General features: G+C 33.8%; 1 protein-coding gene across 1 annotated transcript; it reads right to left on the bottom strand.

Annotated features, from left to right (window-relative positions):
* Positions 1-285: 285 nt before the first annotated feature.
* LOC111886151 (cullin-associated NEDD8-dissociated protein 1) lies at positions 286-11687 on the bottom strand. The gene is made up of 27 exons (XM_052767919.1): positions 11429-11687; positions 10276-10343; positions 9790-10170; positions 9528-9693; positions 9329-9458; positions 9101-9215; positions 8848-9005; positions 8634-8757; positions 7846-7896; positions 7688-7770; positions 6475-6559; positions 6287-6388; positions 6101-6199; positions 5004-5114; positions 4831-4914; positions 4626-4766; positions 3975-4067; positions 3756-3877; positions 3255-3657; positions 2833-3081; positions 2412-2588; positions 2125-2271; positions 1735-1851; positions 1487-1655; positions 974-1051; positions 733-871; positions 286-560 (listed from the first exon to the last, which is right to left on the bottom strand). The coding sequence occupies exons 2-27, from the start codon at positions 10309-10311 to the stop codon at positions 464-466; spliced, it is 3657 nt and encodes a 1218-aa protein (XP_052623879.1). The 5' UTR covers positions 10312-10343; positions 11429-11687; the 3' UTR covers positions 286-463.
* Between the last annotated feature and the right edge of the window lie 2224 nt (positions 11688-13911).

Below are 13911 nucleotides of genomic sequence, written 5' to 3'. Positions count from 1 at the left end.
TTCATTACATCATTGGAGTACAATTAACCGGCTAAACTAGTACTAAAATTCTACTACATGACGTCCACTATGACATTGAAGATGGTGAACCATATTCATTTTCGTCTATTTGCAATTGACATTGCATCCAGTGACATCTTATATGGTATAATTACACGATACAAATGTACTCTAAATGTAGAAGCCAAGAAAAAAATGTGGTTGTATTTTACCCTAAGATTAGTCATTTAGTTACGTAGGACAGGTGAAAATAAGATACTTATGAGGATATGTGGAGAATGGGAGTTATGTAGCACAAAATAAGTTGTGGGTTTCTTATTTTGTTGTTCCATTACAGAAAGCGAGTTTACAACTTCTAAAAAATGAATGACAAAAAAAGATGCTATTGGTTATAAAAGGTTATAAAACCACAAAACCATGAATAAAATCTAACACCTACCCTATACGAAAGGAACCAATGTTTTCACTCATTGCGGATAGAACAGAATTTCTCCCACATCGACTGTGATTTCCCCATTTCAGCCATTAAATTCTTGAACTTATGGCTACAATCTCCTCCACTACAAAAAACAACAATACAATTACACTTTCATTCTTTCCTATTACACCATTATACTTTGAAAAAATACCTTGTCCAAACAAATAAACAAATAAACCTATAACTGGTTAGGTATTTTGAAAATATAATGTTCTAAATATATTAAAAAAAAAAAAAAAAAAAAAAAAACATACCTGATACGATTCAAAGATGCAACAGCTCTAAGGGCACTTCGAATCATGTCTTCATTGCGATCAACTTCTTGTTTTACAGCATCTTGTTTGGGCTTAAAGTTGACTGTTTTCTGGAGAGGATCCACCAATGAATCTAGAACTGTGTAATAAATGTTGAAGAATCAATTATAAGTTAGCTACCATGAATTATTAGTTGCTAAACTTCCAAAAAAAATAATAATAATAAAGAAAAAATAACAACCTGCTAAGACAGCCGAAGGACACTTGTCAGCAAGTTTGGAGAGGATGAGATGGCAAGGCATCTTAACATCATAATGATCTAGAATGAACAAATAAGAGTAGTATATATTATTGAATATATGATTTAACAACAGTTGACCAAATTACAGAGCAGACCAAGGCCAGACCAATGTCAATGGGACTAAAACTACAAGTTCATGTTCCACCCAAACAAGTTATATCTATTCTTGTTAGTGAAAAAGACGTAAATGCCCTCCTTATCAAAAATAGCCCTGGAAAGCATATCCAGTCCAGTAACAAACAACAAACGTAGATTCACACTACGTTTGTTATATTGTACTAGACAAGATTTATAGGGTTATTTCCGATAAGGAGGGTATTTAAGTCTTTTTCACTAACAAGATTAGATATAACTTGTTTCTTCGTCTTTTTGGGTGGAACAAGAAAATTTGCAATTTTTGTTCCATCGACATGAGTGAATGAAGACAGTATTTATGAGAGGTTGCTTGCTTACCATCAAGACCAGATTTAAGGTAAGGGACAATGAAAGAAGAAGGGTTCAACTGGTCAAGACAATTATCAAGCAATGTATCTACACATTCAAAAGCTGCTTTCCTCAACTCAAGACCATCATCAACTGTATGCTTAAAAGGTCCAAGATCCACCGTTCGTATCAGTTCTTTCTGTCGATTATACACATCAATTTAATCACTACATATTTAATTTCATTCATAACTACAATTGGATATATATGATAATTACCTTAATAACTGTTTGATCATACAGAAGTGGCAAGAGTTCTGGAAGAAGGCCCTTGATGAGATTTGGCTTGTTGTGGCCAGCTATACTCAAAGCCAAAACAGCTGCACGCCTAACATGCTGCCCAAGTTTATCAAATTTAAGAGATCATACTCAAAAGTCATGCATATAGACTATAGATATTCCTTTTGAACAAAAAAAAAAAGAATTAGGGTTTTCTGGAACGTCCATTGAGTCCAATCCATTGAATTAGACAAAACAAAAAGTTTTCTTTCCATATTCCATTCCTTCCCTGATTCCAGCATATACATATACATACATATATATATATATATATATATATATATATATATATATATATATAGAGAGAGAGAGAGAGAGAGAGAGACTTACCCGGTCCTGATCCTTGATAAGCATAAGAAATGAGGAAATTTCAGGGTAGAGGACGGCATCGATCTTCTCTGGTCGTTCAACTATGGAATACTTGACCGCAACAACAACCGTTGCCCTGGTGAATGCAGCAGGACTAGTTGTTCGCTCCTACAAAATTTATATTAGAAACAATTACATTTTATTAATTAATTTAAAAAATATTAAAGGAGGTTAAAAATATATATATATATATATATATATATATATATATATATATATATATATATATATATATATATAATATATACCTTGAGGGCAGGGACAAGTTTTGAAGGCTTGATGAGGGCAATTTTTCCAAGGCACTCAGCTACTACATTGCGGACACCTTCTTCCTCACTTTCACAGTGGTTGAATAGCAAGTTTAGTATCTTTTCAACACTAGAATCTTGAAATTCTGCTTTATCTACAGATTGTCTCACTATCACCTGAAAAGTTTAAAATCATCTCCGTTTTAGATAAATGCAAGAAACAGCAACATACTTTCATTTAAACTCAGTTTTTTCTTATAAGGGCATTGTACTTTGGAAAATCTATCCATTGTAGCATTGAAATAAAAGTAGGATGGATAGTGTGTTGCTATTATTGCAGTTAAACCATTTACATAAGTCATTATGATTGGTATCCGAAATGGAATTTAAAAGAAAAAAATATATATAAAGTTGGAGATACCTCTTTCAAAGAGTGAAGCAAGAGATATTGTTTTTTCTGCTGATTATCGATCTGGTTCAAGATAAATGGCAAGTACTTTGGAAGATTTCCAACAGCAATGTTGCCAAGTGCATAAGAGGCTGCAGATTTTATCTCTTCAAAGGGAGACTGAAAGGATTCAATAACTATGTTCTCTATGTGCGCATGTGAGCTCAAATCTTTTCTTCTCCCAATTTCACCCAAACATAGCAACGCAAGGTGTTGTTTGGCCTGAAAAAGATGAACACATGACAATCTGAATACACTCTAGGGTTGTCAGATTTCACTTGTATAAATTTGGATTGATGTTTCAAATCACAGTGCCTAGATATTAGTAGTGTACATCACTTGAATCCCTCCATTCAATCAAATAAGAAGAAAGAAATTAGGGATTGGAAACATACAGAATTAGAAGTGCTATCATCTTTCAAGATGTCTGTGAGCATCTTGACTGTAGATGAACATTTATGATCACCAGCAGCAAGACAGAGTACAGCAACACATTGTGCAATGGAAAACAAGGCTTGTTTTGCAATACCACCAGATTGAGGCGATGGTTTGGCAGTTGAAAGAAGAGATTCCAACAAAGCATCAAAACTCGTGTTTGCAGAGTACACCAAAGTAGCAAAAAAGTTTTGCAAAGCCGAAAGGGCCTGTCCTTGAAGCAATGAGCTTTTGACTAAAGTCAAAGCCTGTGGAAGAACTTTATTTCTGACAGTCAAACCAACAGTTGGACCAGACCTCCTGTCTGACATCAAGGTACAACAGAGTTCCAAGGCAAGAGCCGCCATATGCAAATCTGAATCACTGTTAAGATTCAAAACCAACAATATATAAATATTACATTTTACATTAATCTGAAACACAATAACTTGAAAGTTTTAGAAAAAGGTCAAGTGAGAAACCTGATCAATGTTGAAAGTTCCACAATGATAACTTCATAAGCAGTGGAACCGATTTTATCACCATATGCCACAATTAGTGTATTCAAGGTACCAAGTGTTGCTTGCCTTAATGCTCGATTAGCCTGTTTTCAAAAATGGTTCAAATTTTGGTCCAATTTTCAATGTAACAAGGGGAAATTCCCTTATTGTATGATACTTAAATATTGGTGTTGGTTATACCTTGCGTAAGAATGCAGTCAACTCCACAATAACATGTTCTAGGACACATGAAAGGTCTAGGTGCAGTGGAGATGCAGCTATAACTGCAAAAGCCTGAAAAAAAATTCAAGGGTCAGAAATAAAAGTATATGTTATTGCCCACTTTGTATCTTATACAAGTTTAATGCTTCCAACCTTTTGTTTTTCATTCATTTCCCTCTTTATTACATATTTGTTTACTAAGTATATGATACTAAGGGGACATTTGGTTCCCATAATGTTTTGGAAGGAATTGGAATTTCTCAAAGGAATCAAAATCTAAGAGAATGGGAATCTAACAGATTGTAAACTGCTGGTTGACAAAAAGTGGAATGGAATATTAAAACGAAAAATGAATAGTTCAAGATTTTCACTTATAAATAATTTTTCTAGTTATATATAGTATGAAATTGTATTCCTTCTACCCATTCCTAGGAATGGTAAAATCCATCAAACATGGAAAAGTGAAGGTATCTGATGGAATTAGTTATTTCCATTTGGAACCAAACACGCAATGGAATGGAATATTGAATTCCAATTCCACCAGAATCCACAAACTAAACACATTCGAACTTGACTTGGTAAAAGCTTGAGCATTCAATAAGGAAACCCAAAGAAAGTATATAAACAAACCTTAACAGCAGTAAGTCGGGTTATCTCATTTCCCATTCGATCTACAAGAACAGGAAGGCATGCCAGTAATTCTGCTGTGAGATGATCACCAAATGTTGAAACAACAAGCCCCATACAAGAAATAGCACATTCCTTAACCTCCTGGAGAAAGACAATTAAATGTTATCCCAAATTCCCAATACAAGTTCACAAAGAAAGTACTAACCTGGTCTTGATCTTGGTTTGTCAATCGCGACAAGATGGCATTATATATTGGATGGACATAAGGTTTGAAATCAAAATCAGAAACCTAAACAAATCAATAAAGTAATATCAGAGCAGAAAAATAGATAAATACAAGAAATTTTTGGAATAGATGAAATAGAAAGGGATAAAAACCTCAATGTTTGGGCGCACAACTCGAACAAGTTCCCCGCATACTCTTAATGCCTCTGCAGTAACTTTGTAATAGCGTTCACCAACAGCAGATAAAACAGGAGCAGAAATAGCCTAAATAAAGATGTTAAAATAACAGTAATATTAAAATCTAAAAATCCTAAAGTAGAAACCAAAAAAATAGTGGGACCCTTTATATGGATACATTATAAGGGACTGATAATATTTACTCACATGCAAAAAATTATTGCTCTCAAGAAACTACTATGAAAAAGTTATAATAGGCAGGTGTATCATAAAGTGCCTTTTAGAATATAATGCAACATAATTATCCATTCCATAACAATAGTCTCTAAAACTAGACACTTCAAGCTGGTAATTGCACTAAGATACCAGCTACATAGTCTTTTATCCGTCCATTCAGAATTCATCTTGTTTACTTCTTTTTGTAATTTTATACATTTCAGTAGTTTTTGTTCAAAAATAAATCCCAATTTCATTTGTTTTTGTTGTTTTTATGTTTTTCATTTTGAAATTTGAGTATTTCTTGTTCTGATGTTTTTTGGTTTTGTTTCAGGTGTCTTGTGGAGGAGAGGAAGATGAAGGAGATTAAGAACATGAAATGGACAAGGGCATAATGGTCATTTTCATAAACAAGCAGCTGGGTCGTTAACTTACATAACCCAGGGACGAATAACATTAAGAAACAGTTCAGTAGGGACAAAAATGCAAAAGATTCCCTTTTGGACTGAATCCAAAAAAAATCAACATAGCACAGGGACCAAAAGTGTAATTTACTCTTTAAATAATTCCCTAAAGCATCTGAAATGCATAGTCTATGTCTATGTGATTGTCAATATACGCGCATCCGTTCATTAAAGATCCATGAATCTATTGAGACATGAACATTGCAGTTGAATTCATCGAAGAATCAATCAACAATCAACATTCTCATTTTCATTCACAAGGGTAAAAGTTGAAATGAAATAACTTTTACCAAAGAACAAATACAGTCCTAGCAAGTGATCCTATGACAGAAAGCATAGTTTGAGCTCTGTTGGAAATATATGCAGAAACCAAAAGAATTTTTGTAACATTACCTTGATGTATGGGTGAAAAACAGCTGGAGAATGGGAAGCTAAAACTAATCTTGTAAATATAAGTGCCTCGATCTTCAGATTTGAGGTTGAAGATTTTTCCTGGAGAAAAGGATAAGTCGGATTAAAATTAAATAACCATATATAAATGCAAAAAGATGAAACATATAATTGTACAAATTCACTTACACAAAGTGCTTTCTCTATTCCAGGAATGAGTGATCCTATGTGGTCAGCAAGACAGTCAGGCAAAACGACAACAAGTTCTTTCAGAACCGAAAAGGCGCCAATCTAAAAATAAAGCATTATGACAAGTGATTAAAAAATTAGAAGAAAAAAAAATGTTTATGAAAACACAGCAGTTTCAATATGACTACCTTTGTCTTGATAGACTTTTCACGCAGCTGTCTGTTAACAGATTTAACTACCTTTGGTACTTCTTGCTTCAGTGACCATCTGGGACTACAAAATATGAAGAATAAATAAAATAAAAAATCGAACTCAAGCTAAAATCATAACAGCTGACAATTGAATTCTGCCTGAAGTGATGAGTAAGTAAATGGATGACAATACTGTTTAACTTGAATAACAAATTTTGAAAAATATTCACAGTTTAATCAAGACACCGAAAGCTATAAAAATAAGCATCATGCATGAGTCCTTTACTTTGTGCATTTAAGAACTACACTCTAGCTACTACTATCATAGATTTTACTGATAAGAAAAAGAACAATTAGAAAAGAAAAAAGAAGGTAAGTTTTGGTTCTGCTGGATCCCAATTGCAAATGACCATGAAACTCAATTCTGCTTGGTTGAATGGAATGGAATGACAAAGGAACGGAATGGAATCAGAAAGGTACTTGAATCAGTCGTTACATTCCATGATCAAGTTTTGTTGTCATGTAGGAGTGAAAGACTTTTCATATGAATTTTGTATATTATTTGGAAATACAATGCATTGTGTTAACTCTACCATATACAAAACTTTATTGTAATTACTGAAAATTTTAGTTTACACGAGAAAAGATAAATAAACATAATAAAAGCTCATCAAAATACAAAAAAGATTATTGTTTTAGTAAATTTTAGATAAATAAAATTGTAATTTAATTAAAATTGTGAAATTATTAAAGTAAAGATTAAGGTTATTAAAAGTTACTTCAATAAAAACGGGTTATATTGTAATTTTTCATTTCATTCTATGACAGAATGACGTAACCACATTTGGCTCTTTCAAAAAAAAAAGAATGACATAACCACCCCCTACCTAAGGAATGAAAATTAACAAAATAAAAGGAATCAGATTCCTTCAGGAATGAACCATTCCATTCATTCCCTGATTCCATGATACCAAACACTACATTAGGATCTCCACATTATATGCAAAAGATATTTTATATATTAAGCACAACATTGATCAACTACATGAAGATGTCAAAAAAATATTCCCACACTAAGCCTGGAACATTTATCCATTTTATTCAGAAAGGTTACTAATTTTTGAGCTCATATTTCTCAAACATAGCAATCAGTTTGCTTTTCAATTAGTAGCAGGTATCATGATAAAAAGTTACTAATTTGCAGGCTTACCTTAATTTGTCAATATCAATCTGCCCCTTTGTAACATTTCCTGTTTGACGCAGCAACTCAATAAAAGTGTTAAAAACATCCATCTGCATCATTTCAGAATAAACTGTCAGCAGTCCAATCATTACATGATAAATAAGGGAAGTATGTTTACTCTGTACCTTGACATTTTCCTCCCTCTCTTTAAACCTGTCAATCAACTTTGGACAAGCCTGCATGACATGCACTCACAACATAAGTCATTTGCATATGCATACAATCTCATAATTTCCTTTTATACCCTTTAGGTCAATGTCTATAGCTCCAATGCTCCATGCCTATTTTCTTTGAATACTTCCATGTTAAAGAAAACCCTATTTATTGTCTATGTTTGCCTTTGGAAATTATAGCACCCTACTTTCATTTCCTCTTATTATACAATTGTACTTAAAAAAAATCTAATCAACTATAGCAATGTCACCGAAGTACAAATCAATTTTCATTGCTGTAATTGGATAGATTTTTCAAAGTCAAATGTCCTAGCAAGAAACAAATTGGAAGTTCAATGCTATAGCAGGGTGGATCTTTCAGAGTACAAACTAAAAAGCCTTGACAAAAAAAACGTGCACTCTCATAAATGTTGTTCAATTGTTGAACAACAAATATTTATCAATTTGACATTAGTTATTAAAATGATTGAATTACCATTAACAACATTCATGATTTACTAAAACCATATGTTGCCACAAGATCCATCTTTTGGTCTCTACTCCATAAGAGACAACTTCAAGATAAAACATTGACCATATATTGACACAAGACCCATGTTTTGGTCTCTACTCCATGTTTTTTTCTTAAACAATGGGAAGAATAATAAAGATAATGACATTAGATCAAAACAAATTTATTCGAAAACATATGTTAGTTTAGTTGTTAATATTTTTGCAGTAATTGGTAGAAAAAGAATCACCTCATCATATAAATTTGAGAGCATCTCAGGACGAGAAACAATTAATGCAGCAAGACACTTTGCAGCAGCTCTTCGAACTTTCCAACTGACATCCTCATCATCTGTATACTCATTGGCACTATCACTGCCATCAACAAAACAAGAACCAATAAATTAGATTATTATTTGTCATAATAATACCATATTGAAAGAAAAAAACCACTAAAAAACATACTCATCCTCATCATCATCATGAACTTCATCATCAGTGTCCTCTTCCATGTTATCCGTGAAATTGGGATCATAACTAAGATATTCCAAAGTAAGATGTAAAATTTCATTACAGTAAGAGAAAATATCCCTCGGGCATCTAAGTAGAAAACTTTCCAAAGCCTGCACCACAATATTTACATTGTAACATAAAAAAAAAGTCAATCACATTGAATTAGAAGAAGTTTTAAATAACAAGATAAAGTAGTCAATCATACCTGTAAGCTATATTCACGAAGCTCCTCATCGTTTTCAGATGCATTCTTGCAATATTGAATTAGAATTGGAACTGTATCTCCAAGATGTGGACCAAATCGATAACCCACGGCACGACTAGAGTATTAAAAAAATCCATGATTAGTCAACAATGTAATGTGTTAGTCAAATAACAGCAATCGACTTTTAACAATTAAAAGAAAAGGTCATATATGTATACACAGACAAACCTTAAAGCCCCAATCATTTGAATGTTTGTACGTGTCATTTCAGGTTTTGTTCCCTTGTTCTTCAGCAGCCTAACAACTTCAATTGTAGCCTTTGCTAACAAGTCATCTGACAGACTTGAAGCAAGAGAAGCTGTGATGAAAGGAGAATTAGTTTAATACTTTAATAAAATACTTTTATATTAAAAGGGATTTTACATACCAATACAAGACACAGTTTTCTTTCTAACACTAGCTTGATTGGAGCTTAGCTGAGGCAATAGCGCAGCTAACAGCATTTCATGATCTGATGTCATCAGATTTCCAAATTTATGAAGAATGTCACATAAGATATCAAGGCATTCACACTTTATGTCTGTCTTCATTGCCTGGATAGAAACAAAAACAAAAAGCATATGAACATCTTACTAAATATATCGCCCAATTACTGTGAAGTGTGAATTGGAAATGTTTTAGTAACTCACAGGGCTTGTAATTCCTCCTATCAACTTGGGAGAAACTGAAACAAGAACTGATTGAGCAACAGATGATGTAGGGACTTCAGAAAAAATTGTCTTGAGAGCTATGCTTGCAATGTCACGATGCTGATCTTTCCCATTCAGTAGTTTATCACATAGCTTGTGAGTCATCTCCAGTACCTGTGCCTCATGAATTTTCTTCACCAGAGGAGCAAGACATTTAACAGCTAATCCAGACACATCACCAGCTGCATCATCAAGCTGTTGTAGAACAATATTGGACAATCTCAACTCAAGGTCGCTATCAAGTTTAAACCCCTCTTTGTTTAATTCATTTAATAGGTCTGAAGTTGCCATATATCTATAATCTTTGTCCTTCCCAGTCATCTGCAAATTCAAACATGAACACCTCAATACGTGCTAAATATGGTATAAATATAACACAAAGAAAAAATCTCCACAAAAGAAGAATAGAAGTCCATAGCTTCTTACCTTCTCCAGGATACCAGGTATGGATGAATTTGCCATCTTTACACAAGTCTATAACGATCTTATATTACCTGTGGAAGTACATATATCAAACAAATAGAGTGTCAGAAGCCAGATGGATAATGTTTCTTGCATATATCAGACAAATAGAAAGTCAGAAGCCACATAGATAATGTTTCTTGCCCTTTAGAATTCATGCACATTCTAGTTTCCTATTATGTTGCTCCCTCATTCCAAACAGAATTACAAGTTTTCTATAGGAAAAAGAATCTGTTGAACTACAGATTTGTCTTCGTTGTCATCACTACAAATTAGTTGTGATTAATCGTCCACATAATTATCTTTGTTAACTTGTTATTGCAGGGGTCCATTGCATAGTTGGTTGATGGTCAATCAATTTATAAAATCAGCATGGAAAGACAAACATGCCAGTTTTATAGGAAAAGGGGTAATATATTGCCTCTCTGTAACATATTGAAGTTTAGACTCTCCCTTGAAGATGCTGAATTGCTGATGATGAAGGATCATAGTGTATGATCATCTAAATTAGGACACTATCTGAACTCTATCGTTTCAATAGAAGACCATGGCATGACGCACACCTTATGATGGCAACTAAACACACAAACCACCAGAATCTATCTTAGTATGAACTCTATTTTGCAATATAAAATCATCAATCACTGCTCACACTGGCTTCTAATGAATATGAATGAATATGCTAGTCAGTCTCATGGCACAAGGTTCTTCCATTGTCTTTACAGCAAGGGCGTAACCCTTATTTGATGTACCCTCTAGTTTATACTTCTCCCCCTCCACGATTAACCCGTTAGTTACCATTCAACTAATCCCCCTCGAGCGAAAACCAAACTAAGCTTCTTCCCAAAGAACGGTTGGAAACGCTAGACACATTGTTTCTTCATTGTTAGTGTGTTTGGCAAATGCAGAAACTTAAATCGATTTTTTATGAAGTTTTGGCATGCCCTAGGTCCATTCATATACTCTACCAGTCTACCCTTGGCAAGATACATAGGGTTAGTAGGCCGTTAGATGGATTTCAAGTTTCCATCACACAAAAAGCTACTGGAGATTCTTGATTTTAGTACCACGACAAATTAACAATTAATGGATTGAAACTAGTATTAAACCGACTTACTCGAATATTTCAATGGACGAAAAGGAGAAGACAGTCAACAGTCGGATGTAGGAAGAAGCAGCAAACAGCGGCGGATGCCGGAGTAGCTGAGTTCCTGAGTCAGTCAGGAAGTCAGTCCGGAACTGGCAGCGGCAGCGGCAGAGGGAGAGGGAGAGGGAGAGAGGTAGGCAGGCAACAGTAGGTCACGTAGGAGTGTTGAATGTCGATCGGAGTAACCTTTCCCAATTAAATCAGATCTTGTAAATAATACTCCGTTCAAAAAAGGATATGGAGGGTTTTGATAGAAACGATTAACCTTACTTTAAATGTTTTATATAATATGATTAAAAAAATAACAAACCTTTATGTGTCGATCTCTATCTCTATGGGCGTGTTTGGCACGGAACTTTTGAAAGCGTTTTGGAGCTTCTAGCTTTTATTTTTTCATAAAACGTTTTAGTTTAAACAAAAAGTTTCGTTTGGCAGTACGAGCGTTTAGCTTTTAGTTTTAACAAAACGTTCCGATTCTAAAAGTTATTTCATGTAGCATTTAACAAAACGCTCCTGAGCTTTTGAAATCAATTTTCATAATTACCCTTAAAAATATATTTATATATTTATTTATTTTTAATCAATTGTCCTTTTATGTAATTTTATATATTTCAAAAGCTTCCGGCTACTTTGCCAAACATTCCTATAACAAATAAAAAGCTACAGTTTCCCGCTACCAGCTACCAGCTAACCGCTACCCGCTTCCAGCTAATAGCTACTTTTGTCAAACACGCCCATATATCTTTTACTATGTTTTATAAATAAATATAAATATTTTAGGAAGATAATTTGTATATAATATTTTTAGTCATACATAACAATTTATGTTTTATATAATTGTCTATTACAACCGTCTAATGCATAAATTGTTGTATATAAATAAAAAATATTGTGTACAAATCGCTACCCGATATTTTATCTCAAACTATTCTAACTTACAAAATTTCAGTTAATTTTAGACTTTTTGTGTGGTTTATCTAGATCTTTTGTTTTTTCTACTGAGAGTATCCTCATTTAGTTTAATTTATGTGTTACGTCCATATCTCTATTAGTCATTTGGTTTTTCCGTTAACATACGACACATGTCTCGCAGGCAATGATATTTTAATTTTTTTTATGTATGTGTTTGTGAAGGATTGTATGGTGACATTGGGGTATAACGAAACGTTGCATACCTCATCCCCAATCATTACACCTGAGTTTCTTGAGAAACTTGATTTTGTTCTTAACACAAACAATGGTGGGCTGGAGCCTTCGAGGGTATGTGCGGACACGAATGAGATAGATATAAGATGTTATTATGATAATGCAAGTTGTATTCTTTCTACTTTCTTCTTCATTGTAAATATATAAAGTAATTAACTTACATATTTTCCTTGTGAAGTTGGTCATCCAATGATTTTCTCAATACGATTGTTTTAAGGTGAAGAATTCACTAAGTTTATTGAGAAAAAATAATAAAACACTCTCATATGGGCTATAGATATTTAGGTTATCTTTCAAAAACAATTAATCATTTAAAATAGTTGTCAAATTAGGTCTTAAAAGTCCAAGTTAAACAATTCAAATTTGAATATTCGAATATATGAGGATGTACAATAATACCAAAATACAAGTCAAGGAATAACCACTACAAGTAATGTGACCTTCTAAAAATCCATGTTAGCTTCATTAACCAAAATTTCAATCTTCTATTTTAAGCATATGTCAAGATAGTAATGTTAGGGTTGGTAAACCTAATGAATAAACTTGGAGTCAAGAGTTTTATATTAAATTGGACAATGGCAATAATCCAATCTAAAAGCCAAATTCCCAAAAAATATTTTGGAAACATCTTACATGTACAAGGAATGTGGGGTAAAAAGAATTTGTGATAATTGTAACATCTAAAAATATGGTCCCAAAAATTTCATTTTCTTATAATAGATAAAATAGTATTTTCAAATATCAAACATTCATCACAACAAAACCAGTGTATCAAGTGTTATCAAAATCAGAGTGAATGTCAAATGCGGAACTCCAATGGTGTGTGTGATGCAGTCAGCTCGAGCTATTCCCCTTGGAACCAGAAGTAACTGAAACACAAACTAGAAACTGTAAGCACAAAACTTAGCGAGTCCCCCCCAAACTACCACATACCATACATACAATAAACATATAGTGGGCCCCGTCCGGCATCGAGTTGAGCTTGGTAATAGATTGGGCCCCGTCCAGCATGCATATAACATATATCAAATAAACACATGCACATGCAATAATCACATATATACATAGTGATGACACGCCCCTCAGAGTGGGCCAGAAGTAAGAGAGTCCCCTGCGAGGAATTCCCAGCGAGGCCTGACCAAGCCCGACTCGGCAACCCTGGCCACCAGGGACTCTAGCGGCGCGACCACGCTGGAGCCCCACCCTCACCAAATGTTGTCCTTCGCTACGGTCCAAAGATAACGGAT

This window comes from Lactuca sativa, chromosome 9, assembly GCF_002870075.4.
Source record: "Lactuca sativa cultivar Salinas chromosome 9, Lsat_Salinas_v11, whole genome shotgun sequence".
In the NCBI taxonomy this organism is placed as follows: Eukaryota; Viridiplantae; Streptophyta; class Magnoliopsida; order Asterales; family Asteraceae; genus Lactuca; species Lactuca sativa.
This window is presented reverse-complemented; position numbering and strand designations above follow the sequence as displayed.

Bases quoted from the DNA above. Each gene is read 5' to 3' on its own strand.
- LOC111886151 (XM_052767919.1), bottom strand. From the start codon at position 10,311: ATGGCAAATTCATCCATACCTGGTATCCTGGAGAAG. The intron at 2,272-2,411 runs GTATATATTATA...TAAATTTTGTAG, and splicing joins AACTTGTCCCTGCCCTCAAG to GAGCGAACAACTAGTCCTGC. The intron at 872-973 runs GTTGTTATTTTT...TTTATTACACAG, and splicing joins TCCTTCGGCTGTCTTAGCAG to TTCTAGATTCATTGGTGGAT.